Here is a 20,196-nt window from a genome sequence, read left to right on the forward strand (position 1 = left end):
ACTCAAAATTACGTTCACCTGCAAAGTCCCCCTTTTGATGTGCTGCATCACAATAAGGATTAAATATAAAATACAGCCAAAGATTAAATATCAAGTTCATATTTATTGTGAAACCATACAATAAATTTTGTTATATTATATATGACCCTTAACTGGAATCAAAAGTACAAGAGTTCAACCGAATTTATCTCTGATCTTGTTGTGACAACTTATTAATTGAAATACAAAGCACCATTAATAATAGCTATTGAAACACATGCAGACACTAGGATTGCCTTTCCCAGTTTAGGTCAGGTTAGGTTCTTGATTCCACAGACTCTGATCAAGGTCTCTCCTGCATGCATTTATCCTGGAAATTATTATTATTGTGAAATTTTACAAAAGAAACCTTTCTTCAAATTTGTCATGAATATAATCTTGCAAAATTGTTTACTTCTTGTCCAAACTACCACTGGGTTGACAACTTAATATAAGATATTAAAAAGAAGCATGGGTACGAGAAAGACTTATGATCGATTTGCCGTAGAAGTAGTGATGAAATGGGATTAATCATCATGGTGATATTTCTACACACACTTTGTGGCTTGTTATATGTGATACGATCAAGGGAAATGAGTCGGATGTCGCTAATATTGATTTTGAGATATTGGCAAAGAAAGTATTACAATTCTTTTGTTTTTTATTGTTTTCAGCGTTTGATAAATTGACGTAACTTTGCAAAGAATAGTCTTATCAACATGGGGTTTTCAGTTTCTAATTGTCCTCTTTAGAAACATATGTAAACCTCAATTTCGACCAGGGTCGACATGTGACTCATTCCCCTAGATCATGTCACATATATACATATGTGAATGTATTGCCCTGCACTAGACAATACATCACTATAACACCTGTTCCTCATTGTGCACATACACTGTTGGATGAATGTAAATGGACATATTATCTGTGGCAAATACAGGTGATGATTACAGCTCGCTTGTAGTTTTGGGGCGGGGAATTCAATCACATATTATGTGCCACAAGGTTTGTATAGACACATTGTTATGGTATTTAATCCTGTTACATCACTACTTCCACAGCAAATTGAAGGTGAAATCAACAAAACATTGAGGACTGTACCAGCTCAATGTGAAAAGAACTAGCACATTCTCAATTATTATATCATGAATGTGCTGGTTTAATCCTCGCTGATTCTCTTTTTCACTCTGATTTATTAGTTGGTTTACTCAAAGTTCCTTCTTCATTTAAATAATATTTTCTTGGGCTACACCAGTTGAAATCCATACACCCCCTATGGAAGACATGACCTTAATCTTCCACATAGGGAGTGTGAATTTCAAACAGGGTTACCTGAATGGGTGCTCCATTAGAAATTCATAATTGAAGACTAAATTAAAAAGACTGGTTTGCGTCTGACGTCGTAGTAAAAGCCGTGCGTGATTGGTTGTTTACCTGTGCAGTACAGTATTTTGGTCTGGTTGACAGAACGTCATACGCCAACTAGACTTTAATTCGGTCGTCAATTATACACCCCCCCTGTGTGGGAGACTTAAGGTCATGTATTTCATAGGGGGTGTACGAATTTCAAATGGAGTATCCCGTTGTTCTACTACCTACACCCTGTTTGGGTGAACATAATTATTATAGGTAACACTTTTCAAAGAGATATATTTTTTAAAATTTTTTTACAAAAACATACTCAACCCACTTTTAAATGGAAAGAAAAGAAGCTATGGCATAATTGGCCAATGAGATATTTGAGACAGAAAATCACAAATACAATGGTTGAATTTTTTTAATTACCCAATTTTCTATATTTCAGTACGCCAAGCTCTCTTTTCCATATCTGTTATAATTTTTTGGCCTTGTTTCTTCTATATGTGATCCTTGCACATATTATTTATGTTTTGCTTTGTCTTAACACCCTGCTTGGGTAAAGCACTACAATGTGGTTCGTAGTGACGTAGGTGCGTATTTTGCTCGCTGCAGTATCGAGTGTCCACACAAGCGTACAGGGGCGGCTTATCGGTGCAACCGCAAAATAGCATTGACGTCACTACAGAACTTGAGATGAATCAAATTATAGCCACATTTTTTATTTAATAATTATTTTCGTAAAGAAATTTTGAAATATAAAACAAATATTTTTCTCTCTTTTGTAAATAATATAATTTCTGAGTTTCAGAAAAAAAATTCCTTAGGTACACATTTAATGAAAGCATGGCCAGATAGATAAAATCTTTTTTTCAAACACATTATAGAACAGCCATTTTGTTTTAGGATAGGGTGCTGTCAATAAAGTTTGGGACATATGCCCGAAAGGGTGATGTTAAAACTTTGCTCCAGTTTTATTTTGTTGCTATCCAAGGGCAATAAAAGTGTTGAGCATCGGATCGTATGATAAATATACACATGTCGCTCCATTGACAGTAGCACATTAACCAACTTTATTTGAAACTCAACCCTCCCTCTGTAGAAGACTCAAGTTAAATCTTTCTCAGAGGTATGAAATTGAAATGGAGCTCCCTAAGGGAACAAACCAAAAGATCGATGACGTCCTATAAACGTAACTAGTTTCGTTTCTCAGCCGACCCCCTCCCTCCCTGCCAGAAACGTAATAATGAAATGTTGAAAATTTTGACATAATAATTATAATGACACATTCTTCAGACCGATGTTTTTGTACAAACGTAATCGAGTATTTTTACCCCCTCCCCCCTAAACTAAACTAGTTTCGTTTATAGGACGTCATCGATCTTTTGGTTTGTTCCCTAATGTGTTGTTCATTCCATTTCAAATTCACACTCCCCCCTATTCCAAAATCTTCCACGCAGGGAATGTGGATTTTAAATATAACCATAACAAAGATGGTGTTAAGTTATAATAGCCTTTATCTATTTCTGTGGGCAACACAACAACTTGTGTGTGCAACAATAGAATTTGCAGAAGGGCGAATAGCAGGAGATAAATTGTCTTCATTTAAAAAAAAATATGTATCTACTAAAATATTACAAAACAAAGAAATAAAACAAGTCAATAATTCTGTCATTTAACATCATACTGTATGGACTACAATTAATAGATACTTACAACAAAGTCAAGTTCTGAACTTGCTTGCTGCTGAAGACATTCAAGCCTCACTTATTTTGTGGGCTGTATACATTTAATAATTTGTAGCTTCTAGCTACAATTTCAATTTTGACCCACTCTGACAAAATGAGGAACAAGTCACCTTTTTCACATGTATAACATGAAATTAAATACAAGAAAGTATCGCCAAAACCATGTTCATAGTATGATTACTTTTTCAAGCTATGAATGATTTTGGAAATGATACCTCAGTCTAATACGAATTTGAAAAATAGAAAGGTTGCCTAGCCCCTGGGTACTAATGAGGTCAAATACAGTATTAATAAACTCATCCTCCCGTACCTCAAAAAACTAAGGTACAGATTGGAAATCTTGTGTCATTTTCCAATGCTTATACCTAAGAAATGGTTTTTAAATATGCTTAACTTGTTCCAGGTTTTGTGAGAGCAGGTCACAATTTTAATTACTGATATATCTTTATATTTTTTTTTTCTCAATTTAATTAAATTGTCTTTTTATCATCATTCATTGTCATCAGTCTATAATTTCATATGTTGGTATAGGTGACGTTGATGATATTGTTGATGACGAGACGAGTGTTCGCACCCCTGGTTTCTGTTTGCTCTTCTTACGATGTGTCAGCTTGCCACCCTTCCTTCTTCTCTTTCCGTCATTGGAATTGGAATCTGTAATAGTAGATACAGGTCAGAGGTCAAAGGTTATACACATAATCAATGAAACATGTTGACCTGACCAACAGCCTCATTCCCCATTTCCTTCCCTTTCTTATACTTCCTATAGCAGCTCATTTGAGCTAAACTGGAAGTCCTCTGGAACTTAGAGGAAGTGATTATACAGATATCAGTACCGGGATGGTCCCCCTTCTCTTTTCAAATAGCTCTGACACTTAACGTGCACAAGATTTTACTCTTCCTGTACACATGACCACCAGCTTTACGTGACTTTCCGAACAACGAGACACTGTTCATACACTACGTATATCTGCATGTGCTACGTAGTGTATGGGGGCGAGAAGGAATTCTACAATTATATTCTATGTACTGCTTCGAAGCAGAGCCTGCTTCACACTTTCAGAGAAAATATCTCTGATACACTAACCTCACAGTAACTGAACATAATTGCAGGATTCCCGACCTTATAGGAACATTTTGGGATAGGTTAATGAATTCTAACCAAAGGCAAGCCCAAGGCTCGAACCCACGCAGATCGTATTATCCCGGCCGACGGCTCAGCGCCTTAGACCGCTCGGCCATCTCGCAAATCAAAACAGATTTTGGTATAAAAAGAAACCTCATATTTGTCTCATAACCCCAGTAAAATTTAACGCCCGAGATGTTTCGTTTAGCTGGTGGGAACAAAAAGCATGGTGAACTGTGGTAACCACAACCACAAGTATGGGGCATTGTTATACACAGTTTTGCTTCTCATATCAAAACCGCTGGAGCAATACAACTCATAATTTGGAAACATTGTTTTTATGGTAGGCTTCCATGTAAGATAGAAGCAGAACATGAAGGTCATGCCCCTTTAAAAGAGTGGCCGACTTGTGATTAACCATCGTGTACAAGTACTTTCAATGACTGCCTTCCTTTTATCAAAGATGAAGTAATCATCTGTTCCTTATCAACAATCTTCAGATATAATTAAGTTTATTTGGACAAATGCCAGGAAAGTACATGACAAGTGTAACAGCATCTGATTATTCATACAAATATTGTATTTATAAGATCTTTTATAAAGCTCTTTTTACAGATTTGCCTGTTTCCTCTTCAAGGCATGCTGTCACAAGTTTGTCACAACTTCAAATCAACTTACTAGTTGTTGATGTAGAATCTGCTGGGGATGGATTGGCTGAGCTGTTACCCCCTTCCCACTGTTGTAGTCTATTCAATGTATCTCTTAATGCTTGACCGTCACCATCCTCATAACTATCAATATCTACATGGACGTCATCTCCTTCGACTACAGTGCTGTATGGGAAGAAATAAATAAACGCATATAAGTTCATATAATATGCCATTACATTTTTAATACACAGAAAAGTAGACAAATTAATGTGACACAAATGGGCTATTCCAGTTTAAATCCATACACCCACTATGGAAAACATAACCTTAGTCTCCCACAAAGGGAGTGCAGATTTCAAATGGGATCACCATTCAGGTAACCCCATTTGAAATTCACACTCCCTGTGTGGAAGAATAAGGTCATGTTTTCCATAGGGGTGTATGGATTTCAACTGGCATAGCCCATTATAAATTATATAAATAAGTCCATATGATTCAAATAGGGTAGACAACATTTTACCCATCCTAATAGCATCCAACATTAAAAGTGACATTGTTAACATAGTTCGTTTTATGCAAATCCAAGAAAAATGAAGATGTTAAACTCACATTTTTAGTGACGTTTCACCACTACACTAGTGGTTTCTTCAGACTGGCAACCCATCACATCTGACTGCTTCCTTTTATAGGCAACAGGAACCTCTATAGAGGGCGTTATGAGTTGGTCAAAGATGTTGTTGAGTGAGTAGGCCCCCCCTCGTCCTTGTTTAGAGTGTCTTTTCCTTTTCGGCGTATCCAGATGGCTTCTTTCAGCCACCTAGTGGTCTTGTCAGCTTCTCTGTCGATGACTTTTGAGTCCTCCCAATTGATGGAATGATTGGTAGAGACAACGTGATCAGTGATAGCTGACTTGTGAATGTCTGTGATAGATGACGTGCGGCTGGCTCTTGTGTAGGGCTTCGTTTCAAATTTTTCCACCTCTTTTGGTGTTCTTTGAGGCGAATCGCCCGAAATGGGCGGCAGGTTTCTCCGATGTAGGTCCCAGCACAATCTCCGCAGGGAATTTCATATATCGCCTCTGCTTTTTGTTGAGGGAGTAATTTGTCCTTAGGGTGAACAAGCATACTGCGGATGGTGCGGTGAGGTTTCATAGCGGTAGAGAAGCCATGCTTTTGAAAACTCTTGATATTCGCTCGGTGAGCCCCTCTACATAGGGAACTACAACCATACCTTTAGACTTTTCACTGTCATCTTTATTCTTTGAGGTAGTCTTTGTTTTTGGAGTGGCTCTATTTTGTTTGACTTTTTTGATCGACCAATCTGGGTAACCACAACCAGATAACGCTTCGCGTATATTGGTCTCCTCTTTCTGTCTGTCCGTTTCCTCGGTGACTAGCGATTCACTCCGGTCTAGTAAAGTTCTGACAACTCCTAACTTTTGATGGAGAGGGTGGTGGGAGGAGAACTGAAGGTACTGATCGGTGTGGGTTTTCTTCCTGTATATGCTAAGTTTCACTGACCCGTCTGGTTTTCTTGTGATCAGGGTATCAAGGAATGGAATAGAACCGTCCTGCTCTTGTTCATAGGTAAATTTAATGCTGCCGGTGGGATCAATTGAATTTAAGTGATCAGTTAGATTGTCAACTTGTCCTCTGCGTATAATTTCTAACACGTCATCAACGTATCTCTTCCAGAGACGTGGGCGACAGCTATCCGGGGCTGTGGAAATAGCCTTCTGCTCAAGCCACTCCATAAAGATATTACAAGCAAGGGGGCTGAGGGGCTACCCATGGCCATCTTTGACCAACTCATCACGCCCTCTATAGAGGTTCCTGTTGCCTATAAAAGGAAGCAGTCAGATGTGATGGGTTGCCAGTCTGAAGAAACCACTAGTGTAGTGGTGAAACGTCACTAAAATGTGAGTTTAACATCTTCATTTTTCTTGGATTTGCATAAAACGAACTATGTTAACAGTGAAATCTAACAATCCAAATGAACTTGTTCAAAGAATTAAAAGTGACATACATTTATAAAATTGCTTCATCCAATGGAATGTTAAAAAGAACTTGGGTGCCTGTTACCTCAATCATGTCAATAGAATGTATAGACAAATGTATTTGATAATAATATTATTACACTGTCAACTTTGATATTAACAATGTGTTTCTTCCTGTACATGTCATAGAAGTTACTTCAGCACATTGTTTTCTTTTGTTGGGATATGAAATCAAATAACAATCACCAAAAAGTTAATATCATCAAAAGGTTTTTTATCATCATGTCTACTTTGACAGTGTGTTTGAGACACAGGGGGCACTCCATTAGTCCGAAAAGGGTCAACATTGAGGGCATTTTAGAGTTGGGATTAGGGTTAAGGTTAGGAATAAGTTACGGTCAGTGTTGAGGTTAGGGCTTAGGTTGTAGGTTAGGATTAGGATAATGAGTGTTCACAATGACCCTTGTTGGTTTTTGGACTATTATTCCAAAAAGAGTAAAAGTTAGGGTTTATGGCGTTTAGAGCTAGGGTCATGGTTAGAGTTAGATTAGGGCTAAGGTTATAGGTTAGGTTAGGATTAGGGTTCATAATAACCCTTATTGTTTTTGGACTATGACCCTTCAGACCAATGAGCTGTAACCAAGACACATATTAATACTGACCGAGCAAAACAAAATAAAATCTTCTCATTGTTTCTGAGGGTATTGCTAAAAATTGAATTGCTTTAAAACTGAGGAATTTCAAGAAAAGTTCAATCCAGATCTTCAGGTATGGGTAGGACAACCTACCCATCAGCTCTCATCCTAGGTTTCTCTTCTGGATCAATGCCAAGTAGATACCGTCTTACATGTCTTCTTTGTTCATCTGAATGCTGAGGACATCTTAGTGATCTGTGAATGAGGGAAGGTTGGGAGATTACTTGATGACTATTCAAAATGAGTGATAGGTGTGTCAATGTGTATCACTACAAGGCAGTTCTCGAACCAAGAGTCTTGCCAAGTATGCTTATGCGGTGAACTTTGGCAACCCAAGTGTTATTGGCAGTATGGAAAAAAATATATGGTTAATTAAAACTTTCTAAACATTTTTTTTTAATTTGTGAAAAAAAATTGAAAGAAAAAAATTGCCTCAACCCAACAGAAAAAATTGCCCACCCCTTACTCTAACCCTAAATGCATGAAAAAAACATAGTATTCAGAAAAACTTCAAATATAGTTCCTGCTTTAATGCAAAGTCCCAAGTTCTAAATTATTCTCACAATCAAGGAAAATAATAGATGGTATATCAACTTTCTATGCATAGTTCACTCAAGTTTGATGTGAAGCAGGAACCCTTACCCATTCCCCTTCAATCAATGTTATGGGGAGTGGAGAAGCAAGTAGTAACAGCACTATATCTGCTCAATTTTTCTTTATCTAGCCTGTTAATCCTAAGAAGTAAAACAAGTAAGTCTTGTAATCTTTGTACTATACTTTCTGTCACTTATAGTTTGGTAGTGACATCAGAGCTTTTACCTGTTGTGCCGCAAGCGTGCTGACAAAATTCCCTTATACGAGTGTTTTTACAATCTTCAAAATTAGGATAACAAACTTGATTTCGATCATGTGACCAGTTAAATATGCAGCAAAGTCACTATCAACCTAAAGGTGAAACAAAGTAGAGATGACACTTTTCTTACTGATAGGAACCAAAGTGTTAAAGGAATTGCCCGAATGGATTGACTTACTTGGTACACATTTTCTTTGTATGTTCAGATATAACTCCACAGGTTGTCATTAGTAAGTGTTTCCTATCCTCTAGAGACATAGCTTCATAACCAGGAGGTTGCGCACTTAACTGTATAATACAACAATACAAAATAAATTAATAAAGCATCGCCCTAAGCTGTGATCCAACCTTAGAACATAATAGAGTTTTGGAATTGAATCTAATACTGGAACTTACTTTTTTGCAACTTTTGCTACGTTGCATCTGGAACCACCAGACTTCCTCAGGCAACTGACCCGCTGGACTGGTCACGTGATAGACGTGTTGCCTGATGAAGTCTGGTGGTTCCAGACGCAACGTAGCAAAAGTTGCAAAAAAGTAAGTTCCAGTATTAGATTCAATTCCAAAACTCTGTTTGAAACTACTGGATGACTAAGAACATTCACTCATTTCTTAGAGCATAATCTTTACAGTGCTGCCAAACCCACACACTTAACAGAAAGTTGCTGATCACTGTGTTCATTGTTTAAGGACCAGCTTTCAATACCATACTGACACTAATTAGTGCCCCCTAATTAGCAATTGAAAATATCTCATTACATAAATCAACAGTTTTAACACAAAAATTACATAAGGTAGCCTTTATGACATTTGCATCTGAACGCTTCAAAAAACATACCTTGTATGTGACTACATCAGCACCAGGAATACCACCTGCAAATACCAAGGGTAGGTCAATATGGTTAGGCACATCCAGACATAGCCCAAAACTATATTTTGTTAGGCTTATATGTGACGTGTCATGTCAAAAGCAGACACTTTTGGGCAGGATCGTAAATGGAGAAATAGCCAAAAATCTGCCCACGGGTGTTTTTTTCACAATTTGAGTTTGTTGCAAATTTGTGATTTTTTAATGTTAAAAATATTGTCTGATAGTTTCAGACCAGAATATAACTGGCATCTTGTATTTTTTGAGACATTTTTCAATGTAATTCCTATATATCTCAATTTCGAATTTTATAATACCATAACTTACAAACTCAATATCTTCGCTTAGGAATGTCCGATTTCATTGGGGAAAACAGTGCTGTGGAGCAAAATATCTCTATATTTATGATATGTAAAAACCTCAAAATTGATAACCTGCCCAAAAGTGTCTGCTTTTGACATGACACGTCACATATTATTAAGTTATAATTGGTGATGTATGAGCTGAATAAAGACCATTTTAGTTGTCCCCCAAACACTCCTTCCCACATGCATACGCAGCACAGCTTAAGATAACGGTGAAATGGACTATTCCAGTTGATATCCATATACCCTCTACGGAAGACATGACATTCATCTCACACACAAAGGGTGTCGATTTTAAATAGGGTCGCCCATTCAGGTAGTCCTATTTGAAGTTCACACTCCTTGTATGGACAATTAAGGTCATGTCCTCCATATGGGGTGTATGGATTTCAACTGGAATAGCCCAATTGAAAATTCCCACCAGCTTCTAATCTCAAAAGAATCAAAGACAGAAACAATCACAGATCAAAATATCTTACCAACGTCATTGTACCAATTATTATTGCGCCTTCCATTTCTACCTCCTTTCTTTGACCTCCTTGGTGAGTTATTACTTAATTTCTCTTTCTTGGTCTTCTTAGTAGATGCTGAAATTGACAAAACAACATAGTACAATTTATGTCAACTCAACTCCAATATAAAGTCAGAATCTGTTGACTCATAGGTATCCCACTACACAACACAATTGGATGAATATGAAGTGATCTAATCACACATACACATCTCCCCCATTTTGGTTTTCATCAGCCAAAGAGTTAAGGGGGTACTACATCCCTTCAAGCCTTGAAATAAGCAGGCGCGGGGAGCAAATTTGCTCTCGTAAAGCCACCAATTGCTCCTGGTCCTTGTAAAATTCACATGAACCAGGAGCAATTTTCTAAAATAAATTGCTCCTGGTTACAGAAAAGAACTTAATATTTGAAAATTGCTCCTGTTTCTTCAGAAATTGCTCCTGGTTCTTGTAAAATCCCAGTGAACCAGGAGCAATGTTCGAAACAAATTGCTCCTGGTTCCAGTCTGCTTATTTCAAGGCTTGCACCCCTTTGGTAAATTTGTGACTATTTTTGCATTTTTCTCAAAAAATAATAACACACTGGAAACAAAAGTTATGTATATTATAGGGGCAAGGAATCCAGTTACTACACTGAAATCAGTGGCGTAACTCCTATGGGCTCTGGGGGGCCGCGCCCCCGGGCTAAGGGGCACCCATCAGACCGGATACCCTTTCGACACGATAATACTAGAAGTGGAAACCTTCACCCACCTTCATTTGAGTGCCCCCTCCAACACAAAATTTTCGCGCGCTTCGCGCGCATTGCACATAAAACTGTCATTTGAAAGACCAAAATTCAACTTGATTAGGCTATACCAAATTTGTATGCACATTTTTGCGCGCCCGCACCACAGGTATTGTGTATTCTTTCCTCTGGGCGCCACAAGCCCTAGCTACGCCACTACAGCTAGTGATGAATTTTCAAAAGTAAAGACATTGGAGAAGATGAAAACATTTTTTTTATTAACATGAAGTTATTCGGTAGGTCTATGGCTTTCAATACCAAAATTGATTAGCTCTGCAGTCTGCACCATGCACACATAGTCCGGCGAGTAGGACCTGTTTTTTCTTAGCAACTTTCGCGATTGGTCTTTCTTGCGCCATGCGAGATAGTGATCATAGTCTGAGCTGGCATACATGTTAACTTAGAAAATAGGTCCTACACCAGTGGCGTGAGCGACGGGGGGCAGAAGGCCGTGCCCTGGGCGCCACCCGTGGGGGCGCCGAATTAACCGATCAGCGTCGATTCTGCGCCCACTCCAGCTATGAAAGTCTAATTTTTCGCACGCTTCGCGCGCATTTCAGCACAAAATCATTTGAAAGATCAATTTAAGACCAATATTCAACTTCATTATGACCAAAGTTAATGCGTGATTGGTCCTATTTGTGTAAATTATCGCGCGATCCTCCCCAAGAATTGGGGGGGGGTGCCAATATGTATCCTTAGCCCTGGGCGCCACAACCCCTAGCTACGCCACTGTCCCACACGTCGGACTATGCACATCCTTGGTCAGGGGCACCCGATCTATTTTCGCCCCCGGGCACCCTAGCCCAAAGTTACGCCACTGACTGAAATTTCAGTGACTCAAGACAAGCGGTTCAGTATATATGATAGGAAATGAGGTACATCCTAGTGGTACCTTATTTCTTATCATAAATAAAGAACCGCTTGTCTTGGGTCACTGAAATTCCAGTAGTAATTGGATTCCTTGTCCCTATATTATACATAACTTTTGTTACCAGTGTGTTATTAATTTTAGAGAAAAATGCAAAAATAGACACGAATTTATCGAGCTTTGTCACAGCTTGCAAATTTGATATTCCAAACACTAGCAACTTTTTCCCAAAATGCCTCCTGCATCCAAGGATTTGTTCGTTTTGACTCACATTTCTTATCCAGAGCAAATGACCAGTCGATGTCTCTGTCGTCCTCATCATTGTCACTATCGGCCTTCAGTATACCAGAATTAGCAATTCTGAAAAAAATAGAATGGATAAAATTACTAATAAGCCCCACAAAATGTAGTGTCCACTGGCAGCGGTTTGATTTCACTCAATCCACATTTATAAACAGTCTGCCAATGATAACATCACAAGTCCTTTTTGATTGGCTTAAATCTTTCCCAGGCATCATGACGTATGACTTTTAACAAGGCTGTCAACAAGTTAACGACCGTTAATGGTCAAATAGATATTCGTGAGTCGTGATCATAGTTACGTGGAGTTGACCTTCGATGAACTCAGAGGGGATGGATAAACGGCGAGTTATGAGGCGGCGAGTTATGGGAGAGTTAAGGCCAGGTGGCGAGTTACAGTAAGACCAGGTGGCGAGTTACAGTAAGGCCAGGTGGCGAGTTACAGCCAGGTGGCGAGTTACAGTAAGGCCAGGTGGCGAGTTACAGTAAGGCCAGGTGGCGAGTTACAGTTAAGGCCAGGTGGCGAGTTACAGTAAAACCAGGTGGCGAGTTACAGTAAGGCCAAGTGGCGAGTTACAGTCTAAAGTGGTGTCAAATGTCTAAAGTGGTGTCGAATGTCTAAAAATGATTTCAAATGACTCCATGACACGTGATCAGTGTAGAAAGGTAGATTTTAGATCGAAATTCTGCAGAATAAGGAATGTGTCTTTTTATTTAAACCAAAACCAATTTTAATCCTAAATCCTGTAGGTGAAGATGTAGGCCTATGTGAATTACTTGGTAATTAGGGAACATAGAAAAGTAATGCTAGGAGGAAGCTTAGAAAAAATTTTGAGTAACAGACACAGAATCAAACTATTGGCTAACATTATCAAAATCACTCATAAAAATGGGAGGAATTCATAAGTTATATTTTTACACCAAGATCATTAAAATTGCATGCTCATTTGAACAATTATAGTACAAAAAAGTTTTATAACAAAATGGGTGCCATTTTGGCATTTTTAAGATACAGTATACAATTGGGATTTTTTTACTTGAAAACTATTGATTTGAGTCATCGTTTGACTTAAAATTACACAACATAATAAATATTCAATACTATACGTTACACTTGCCTGCCAAATTAAAACTGTTCTTTTATGCATGTAGATGTAAATGAATGGGATTTTACTAAACTCATTGCTTCATTCAATCAAGATTAAATAATACTTCATTCAAAGAAGCAAAACAGGTTCTTTCGATTTGCTTAATTCAATTAAGCAAATTTTGTGTCTACACATAACTTCATTGAATGTGCACCTATCTAACTACAAAAGAGTACATCCAATGTTACAGGCCCTTTATAATGAATTCAAACAAATGATATATTGCAGAATTCCTGATATTGATGTGGTTTCTGATGATTTTGTCAAATTTGTATAATATATACATCCATTGTCCAACCCAAACAAAGTTATTGGCATTGAACTTCCTCCAATCTGAATTAGTTTTCATCTGATGTGAATGCATCTGTACAATTTAAAAAAGGTTCATCTTAGAACCATTTTTGTACCATATTATAAGGTTCTATAAGGTTCTTTTTGATGTAGGCCTACAAAGAACCTACACAAGCCTTTGATTAGTAAATTATAATTGTAATTTTGGCAAATTCATCCACTCTTACTGTAACTCGCCCCTTGTCCTTACTGTAACTCGCCACCTGTCCTTACTGTAACTCGCCGCCTGGCCTTACTGTAACTCGCCGCCGGGCCTTACTGTAACTCGCCGCCTGGCCTTACTGTAACTCGCCACCTGGTCTTACTGTAACTCGCCGCCTGGTCCTACAGATTTTTACTGAAACTCTCCCATAACTCGCCACCTGGCCTTACTGTAACTCGCCGCCTGGTCTTACTGTAACTTGCCGCCTGGCCTTACTGTAACTCTCCCATAACTCGCCACCCCATAACTCGCCGACTTACCGTACCCAACTCAGATGTACAAAAGAAGAGTTCCAGGATCTATCTGTTTCTGTAAGATGCTCATAGATTACCATTAAGCAATTGCTGAGTGGAATTAAACTGGCAGCTCAGGAAACTACCTTAATGTTGACATAATTATGTATGATAATTCTTTAATAGGAACTTTGTAAATTTAATTAACACCCAAATGGGTTTACTATTTGTTTTCCAATCCAATCAATAACAAGAGTAACCTGATTTTGCCATGACCACTCTGTCCCTTTTTCTTTGAAGTTAATTTTATTGGTGGAAAAATAAACCTTGGATATCTCCTGTTTGATTTGAGACTTTTGGCTAGTAATAAGGGGAATAAAACATAGCAGTCACAAATACTGCATATGTTGCCTAAAAATTTGCCTAAGATCGCCAGCATTCTGCTGTGATATCAAGTGGCGTGCACAGGTTTTCAAAAGCCGGTCTCGATTCCCCCGACTGCTAATAAAATCTCTTGGATTCCAGAAATGTTGTATTTTGGATTTCTCCTCTGCAAATGTATAGTGCTTACATTGGACCTCAATCAATACTCAACCTGACAAAGGTTATCCTAAATCCCAGTCATAAACAAAATGTTCTGGTTGCAGTTCAGCACTTAAAATAACTGTTATAGTGATGGATCCCCACAAAAATGAGGGTATACGCAACATTTCTATCTCACATTTTAGATGTAAAATGACTTGAATACTTTCACATTCTTTTTCCCTGCACAATTAAGCCAATTGATTACTCACCTTTTACTAGCTATTCTGCTGCTGTTTCTTCCCATACCCATACACTTTTCCAAGTGAGGAGCAAACCTAGATGCAGATAAATTACGATTGCAATTGGGACACACACATTCCACCTGTTTTTTGGATGGAAGCTGACCAAACACATCTCTACCCGGCTCTTCATTAATCTGGAACTCCTGCAAGAATACAACGTTAGTTTATTATCAACCACATTTTGACTGCATGGATGGTATCATGACAGCCTTTTTTTATCGTGTATGGAAATAAGAATTCCCAATTCCTTATATTTGTTGACCCACAGGACTAGAGCAAAATTGTATATTTGATTTGATTTGTTGGGAGTGGCCTTTCGTTTCCTTGCTCTTTTTCTTTGATTATTTGTCTTTCTTTCACTTCATACAGGCCAGCATGCTTATTATAAGCTTTTCAGCTTGGCTTGAGCATTTTGCTTGAATCTGGTCCCATCCACCAGAACTGACTGATTAAACAAACAAACAAACATGATATAGTTGGGTGCTTTCGTGATCAGGATTGGACACAAGACTAAATTTAGGATGTAAAAGTACAGACCAAATGCTACGTGCACCGTTGAAGAAATTTCCTAAACCCATATTGTCATTAGAACAGTTTCGCACAGAAGAAGTACTACCATGGGGCTGATTTTACACAAACCCATGGGGGTATTCAATTGTGTCCCCGAAGCCATACTACACCATGAACACCTCGTACATTGTATGCACCTACCGTAAGATTTTGTTCATCGGTCTCATCTAGAAATAGAGTTCCCACTTTACAGGCTCTGTGAGTTTCAAAGCAAAACCCTAAAATCAACTCATCCATCAGCTCTGATAACACTTCTTCTTCCACTCCCTGAAAAAATACAAATAAATATAGCAATAGAAAGTGAATTGAAAAAAAAATGTATACCATTATTAATCAAACAGGAATAATGTGAAGCAACTGTAAGGTAAATCTGGTGTGGAGTCGATGCCCCCCAGTCAGAACTCTTGCCCGCCCTGTTTCCCCCACCCCCAGTAAAAACCCAACCGAAAATTTCAACTTTTTGCAGCAATTTTGTGCAAAATTTGTTGATTTCCCCACCCAAATTCACTTTGCCCCCCTATAAATGTCCCCCGAAAAAAATTTCTGGTGCCGCCACTGACATTGTTTGCACTTCTGAGTTTCCTGTCACATGTATACCATATTCTTCCAAAATAATTTTTTGAAAACAAGTGAATGAAAACAACTATTCGGCTAGCAAGTTTTGTCTCAATAAATGATTTAAAAATACCGTAATTGAAAAAACAAAAAAACATGTTACCTTTCATATAAAATCAGCATCACTTCTGTCACATGAAAAAATGATCAGATGAGTGACAAGTGGCAAAGAATTTGTGAAATGGAAGAATTTTCTCAAAAAAATACATTACGTTTTTCGACAAATTCGCCATCTTGAATAAATGCAGAATTGGCAGTGAAAACCTGTCAAACGCGCTTTAACATCAAGCGTTATGTTATTACACATGAACGTTTCGGAGATGGAATCACCCGTTTTGCAACTACAATCAAGTGCAAATTTCCCTGGGACACTTGTTCATATTTCGCGCCCTCTGTTCAATAAAACCGGTCATATGAAGTTCACCATGTGATATTTGATTTGTATAGTTTCCAACCTATTTCGAATCCCTCCTCCCCACCAACCAATGTTGGAGCAAAAATATAGGCCATTTAAAAATGAGGCGTTTGGTATACAACATTGAATAAGGGTGCGGGAGGGTCATTGAACTATGAAAGTGTCCCAGCAAATTTGCACTTGATTGTAGCTCTTTTTACGTCCATAGCGATAAAAACATGGATTTTGAAACAAAATAAAATGTAAAACTTATTATAGGGGGGTCACACTAAAATTAAGATGTCTTTAAATACTCTTTAAACTTAGCTTATTTGAAAGATCTTGTGCAGAAACTGAGAAAACTTTTTATTTGGTTCAAATCCGATGAACGGTTTTCGAGATATGATTGAAAACGTTATTCCGATAAATGACCAAATTCTTGCAAAAATAGGTAAATATCGGACAAAAGTGATAAATCACATTTTAAAAATGCTTTATTTCACATATCAATCCAATTCAGACTCTGGTTTCATCAAATATCAACTCTATGTCTTGAGGTTGAACCCCTAAAATTAAAAAAAAAGCATGAGATAGATCAAAATGTTGTGAAAAATACACTCCGAAAATGCAAAAAAGCTTGAAATTAAGCAACGGTTATATGCCAAAAATTGGTATCACAGAGCAAAATAGCAAGTTTAGGACACCCTCAGATCATAAATATGAATTGCTAATGTCCATATTCATGTTAAATCAACTATAAGCATTGAGGTTGTACCACTAAAATAACAAGAAGCATCAGATATATCAAAATGTTGTGAGAAATGCCCTCCAAAATGGGTAAAATCTCAAAATTGAGCAACCATCGCATATCTGAAAAAGTGGCTTCACAGAGCAAAATAGCAAGTTTCGGGCACCCTCAGATTGTAAATATGAATTTCTACTGTCCATATTCATGTTAAAACAACTCTGAGACTTGAGGTTGAACCACTAAAATAAAAAAAAACATTGGGTATATCACAGTATTTTGAAAATTGCAGTCCAAAAATGAAAAAATCTTAATATTTACTTTTATTAAAGGACATTTCCTATGGGAAAACGCACACGTTTTTAGGGAAAATGCCTTAAAAAACAAAGTTTTTGTTGGCTTGCCATTTAACATTCCAAACGTCACAGAAATAAGATATTGGTATCAAAAAATAGATGTGTTACTCATTATGCAGAAATAACAACTTAGAAATAGCTTGCACATTTCGCACAGTGTAGGAAATCCCATTTTCCAAAGTGACCAAATGAGATTTTCACTCTTGGAAGACATTTCCTATGGGAAAATGCACACGTTTTGCGGAAAAAAAAGGTAAAATTTGAAATTGATCGTAGAAATTAGATATTGGTATCAAAAAAAAGGTGTGTTAGTCATTATCCAGATATAACAACTTAGAAATAGCTTGCACATTTCGCACAGTGTAGGAAATCTCATTTTCCAAAGTGATTTTCCAAAATTTGCTTGCGGTGTATGATATCAGTAATTCAGTATTGATAGAATGCGTATTCCTATCTTGTCAAAAGCCACCATGGAAATTTTTTTAGTGGCTCAAATTACCAAAACAAACATTTTTTTTTATCTACACATATTGATTATCAATGTAAAAAACAAGTAAGAGTGCTGGAATGAATAAAATAAATATTTTTTCTTAATCAAAAATGACTAGTATTCATAGATCTGAGTCAATTTGCACTTTGCAAGACCAGATTTAGCTGATGTGTGACCCCCCTACTTATTATGAAATAAAAGGTACGTTTGTATAGCTAAAAACATGTTTAACCTTGATGCAAAAGTTAAATTTGATAAATTAGTAATAATTCGTCTTTACAACAACATGTTGACATTGTCATTGAAAGTCAAAACTTGCTCGAGAAGTCTAGCCAAGAATTTACTCACCGATAGCTTCACATTCTACATTTGTAGGCTATTGCATTCAAAATCTAGTCGGATTCGTTGAAGCATGACAAGTGCTGTGTAAAGCAATGGAAGTTCAGAAGAAGTAAACACAGCCGATCACGACAGGCGATTGCATCAAAAATGTTGCTAAAATTACACTTCAGCAAAATTTTACACTGTCCAAAATAGGCAAATCTTGCTCAAAAGATACAGTTGACTCATCGAATTAACTTTCATCCAAATTTCAACATTAACAGAATAAAAACCACCCATGCACCGGTGCAAAAAAATGCACCGCTGTCCGACCGAAAAATGATAGCAACGCACTCTAGCATCGAATGTGTAACTATCGTGTGCAAATTCGAAGCTATAGTAGGAATTCCAATTGAATGAACGCAGCTTTCAACAGCTGTACTCGATCCAACCGCGATCATATGTCGTGTATTTCAAACTATAAACTCGAACGCACGACCTTGGATACAATGCTAACCAATCACGAGTGCGTTGGCATGGTTGGATTCACTTCCGCGTTACTCATGCACAGTCGCATACGCTGGCATACATCGCGCAGAGTACGCAAAAATCCATCACGTTATTGAAAGCTGTGTTCATTCAATTGGAATTCCCACGCAAGTTCTCGAGTATGTCAAAACATGAATTTTTTATGAAAACAAACATGACAAACGTCATGATCAAGTCATGAGAGAGAGTACTTGGTTACCTTTCGGCAAGACCCTTCCTTACCCCATCTTGAGAATCAACCTCTTGAGTTGACGGACTGGTTTCCAAATCGAAAACAAACGCATCTTCCATCATCTTGACACTTGAACTTGGACTGGAGCCTCGGTTTAATTTCCGAAAACATATATTAAATTGCGAATATCGTTACGTTAAGCTTACTAACAAATCTACCATAAAACGGAAGTTGCACACTTTATTGCCGCCATCCCACACAATAATGACCTTAACAGTACATCATAGGGTAGTTCTGACGGTGAAAAACTACTTTCAAGTTACTCGAAAATATTTCTGTGTGTGCATTTTGATGTCGAGATTGTGTTTTTATTCTACAGGCTACAGCGGTTTTATGCACTGCGTGCGCATCAAATCATGAATATTAATGAGGTGATGTCATACTACGGAAGCAAAATGCTGCATGTTGTTTGCAGAAACTCTGTATTGTACTATACTGTGGAGGGGGTGTCATTTCCTGGCATTTAAAAAGCTTCATTTTCTACTTTAGGAGGCTATAGTTTTATTCGGAAGGGGGTCCCAAATATACGGGGGGAGGTATAATTTTTGGAAAGAAAAATAGGGGGTCATAAAGTTTTTGATGACCAAAATGTATAGGGAAGGCAGAGAGTCACAAGATGACCACAGATAGTAGTGTGTTTATTTTATTCAAAAACAGGAGCGTAGCCAGCTTTCTTGGTCAGGGGTGGCAAAAACAAATTTCAGGGGCACAGACGGAATAAAAAGTAGTTGCATCATACAATACATATACCGGTTTTGTTTTTGATAAAGATTGTAGGCCTACATGTCTTCGAGCTCCCAAAAGGCCTTATTGGGGTAATGTGTGTGTGTCACACAAAATTTTTGTATTTCACACTATTTTCGCCCAGGATAAAAAGGGCTTTATTACGACAAGTGCACGCAGCGCGAACAATTTTTGCATTTTTTACACTATTTTGGCCCATGATTGTGGTGAATTTCTTTTTCTTTTGCACTCTAGATTTTCTCTTTGATTTTTTGTCAGAGGGGCATTTTTCTCTT

The 20,196-nt window shown here is 37.7% G+C and overlaps 1 protein-coding gene across 1 annotated transcript; it reads right to left on the reverse strand.

The window, feature by feature from the left end:
* Positions 1 to 1,191: 1,191 nt before the first annotated feature.
* Positions 1,192 to 19,443, reverse strand: LOC140158420 (ataxin-7-like protein 3). The gene is made up of 10 exons (XM_072181514.1): positions 19,168 to 19,443; positions 15,617 to 15,742; positions 14,873 to 15,048; positions 12,116 to 12,204; positions 10,155 to 10,262; positions 9,281 to 9,315; positions 8,621 to 8,730; positions 7,683 to 7,784; positions 4,927 to 5,081; positions 1,192 to 3,776 (listed from the first exon to the last, which is right to left on the reverse strand). Exons 1-10 carry the CDS (start codon positions 19,237 to 19,239, stop codon positions 3,625 to 3,627), a joined length of 1,125 nt encoding a protein of 374 aa, XP_072037615.1. The 5' UTR covers positions 19,240 to 19,443; the 3' UTR covers positions 1,192 to 3,624.
* Positions 19,444 to 20,196: the final 753 nt, after the last annotated feature.

Source organism: Amphiura filiformis, chromosome 1 (genome assembly GCF_039555335.1).
Source record: "Amphiura filiformis chromosome 1, Afil_fr2py, whole genome shotgun sequence".
Taxonomy (NCBI): Eukaryota; Metazoa; Echinodermata; class Ophiuroidea; order Amphilepidida; family Amphiuridae; genus Amphiura; species Amphiura filiformis.

Excerpts from the sequence above, each read along its gene's own strand:
- LOC140158420 (XM_072181514.1), bottom strand. The coding sequence starts at position 19,239 with ATGATGGAAGATGCGTTTGTTTTCGATTTGGAAACCAGTCCGTCAACT. Across the intron at positions 15,049-15,616 it reads CCGATGAACAAAATCTTACG|GAGTTCCAGATTAATGAAGA; the intron begins GTAGGTGCATAC and ends GTATTCTTGCAG. Across the intron at positions 3,777-4,926 it reads AGATTCTACATCAACAACTA|ATTCCAATTCCAATGACGGA; the intron begins GTAAGTTGATTT and ends CTACTATTACAG.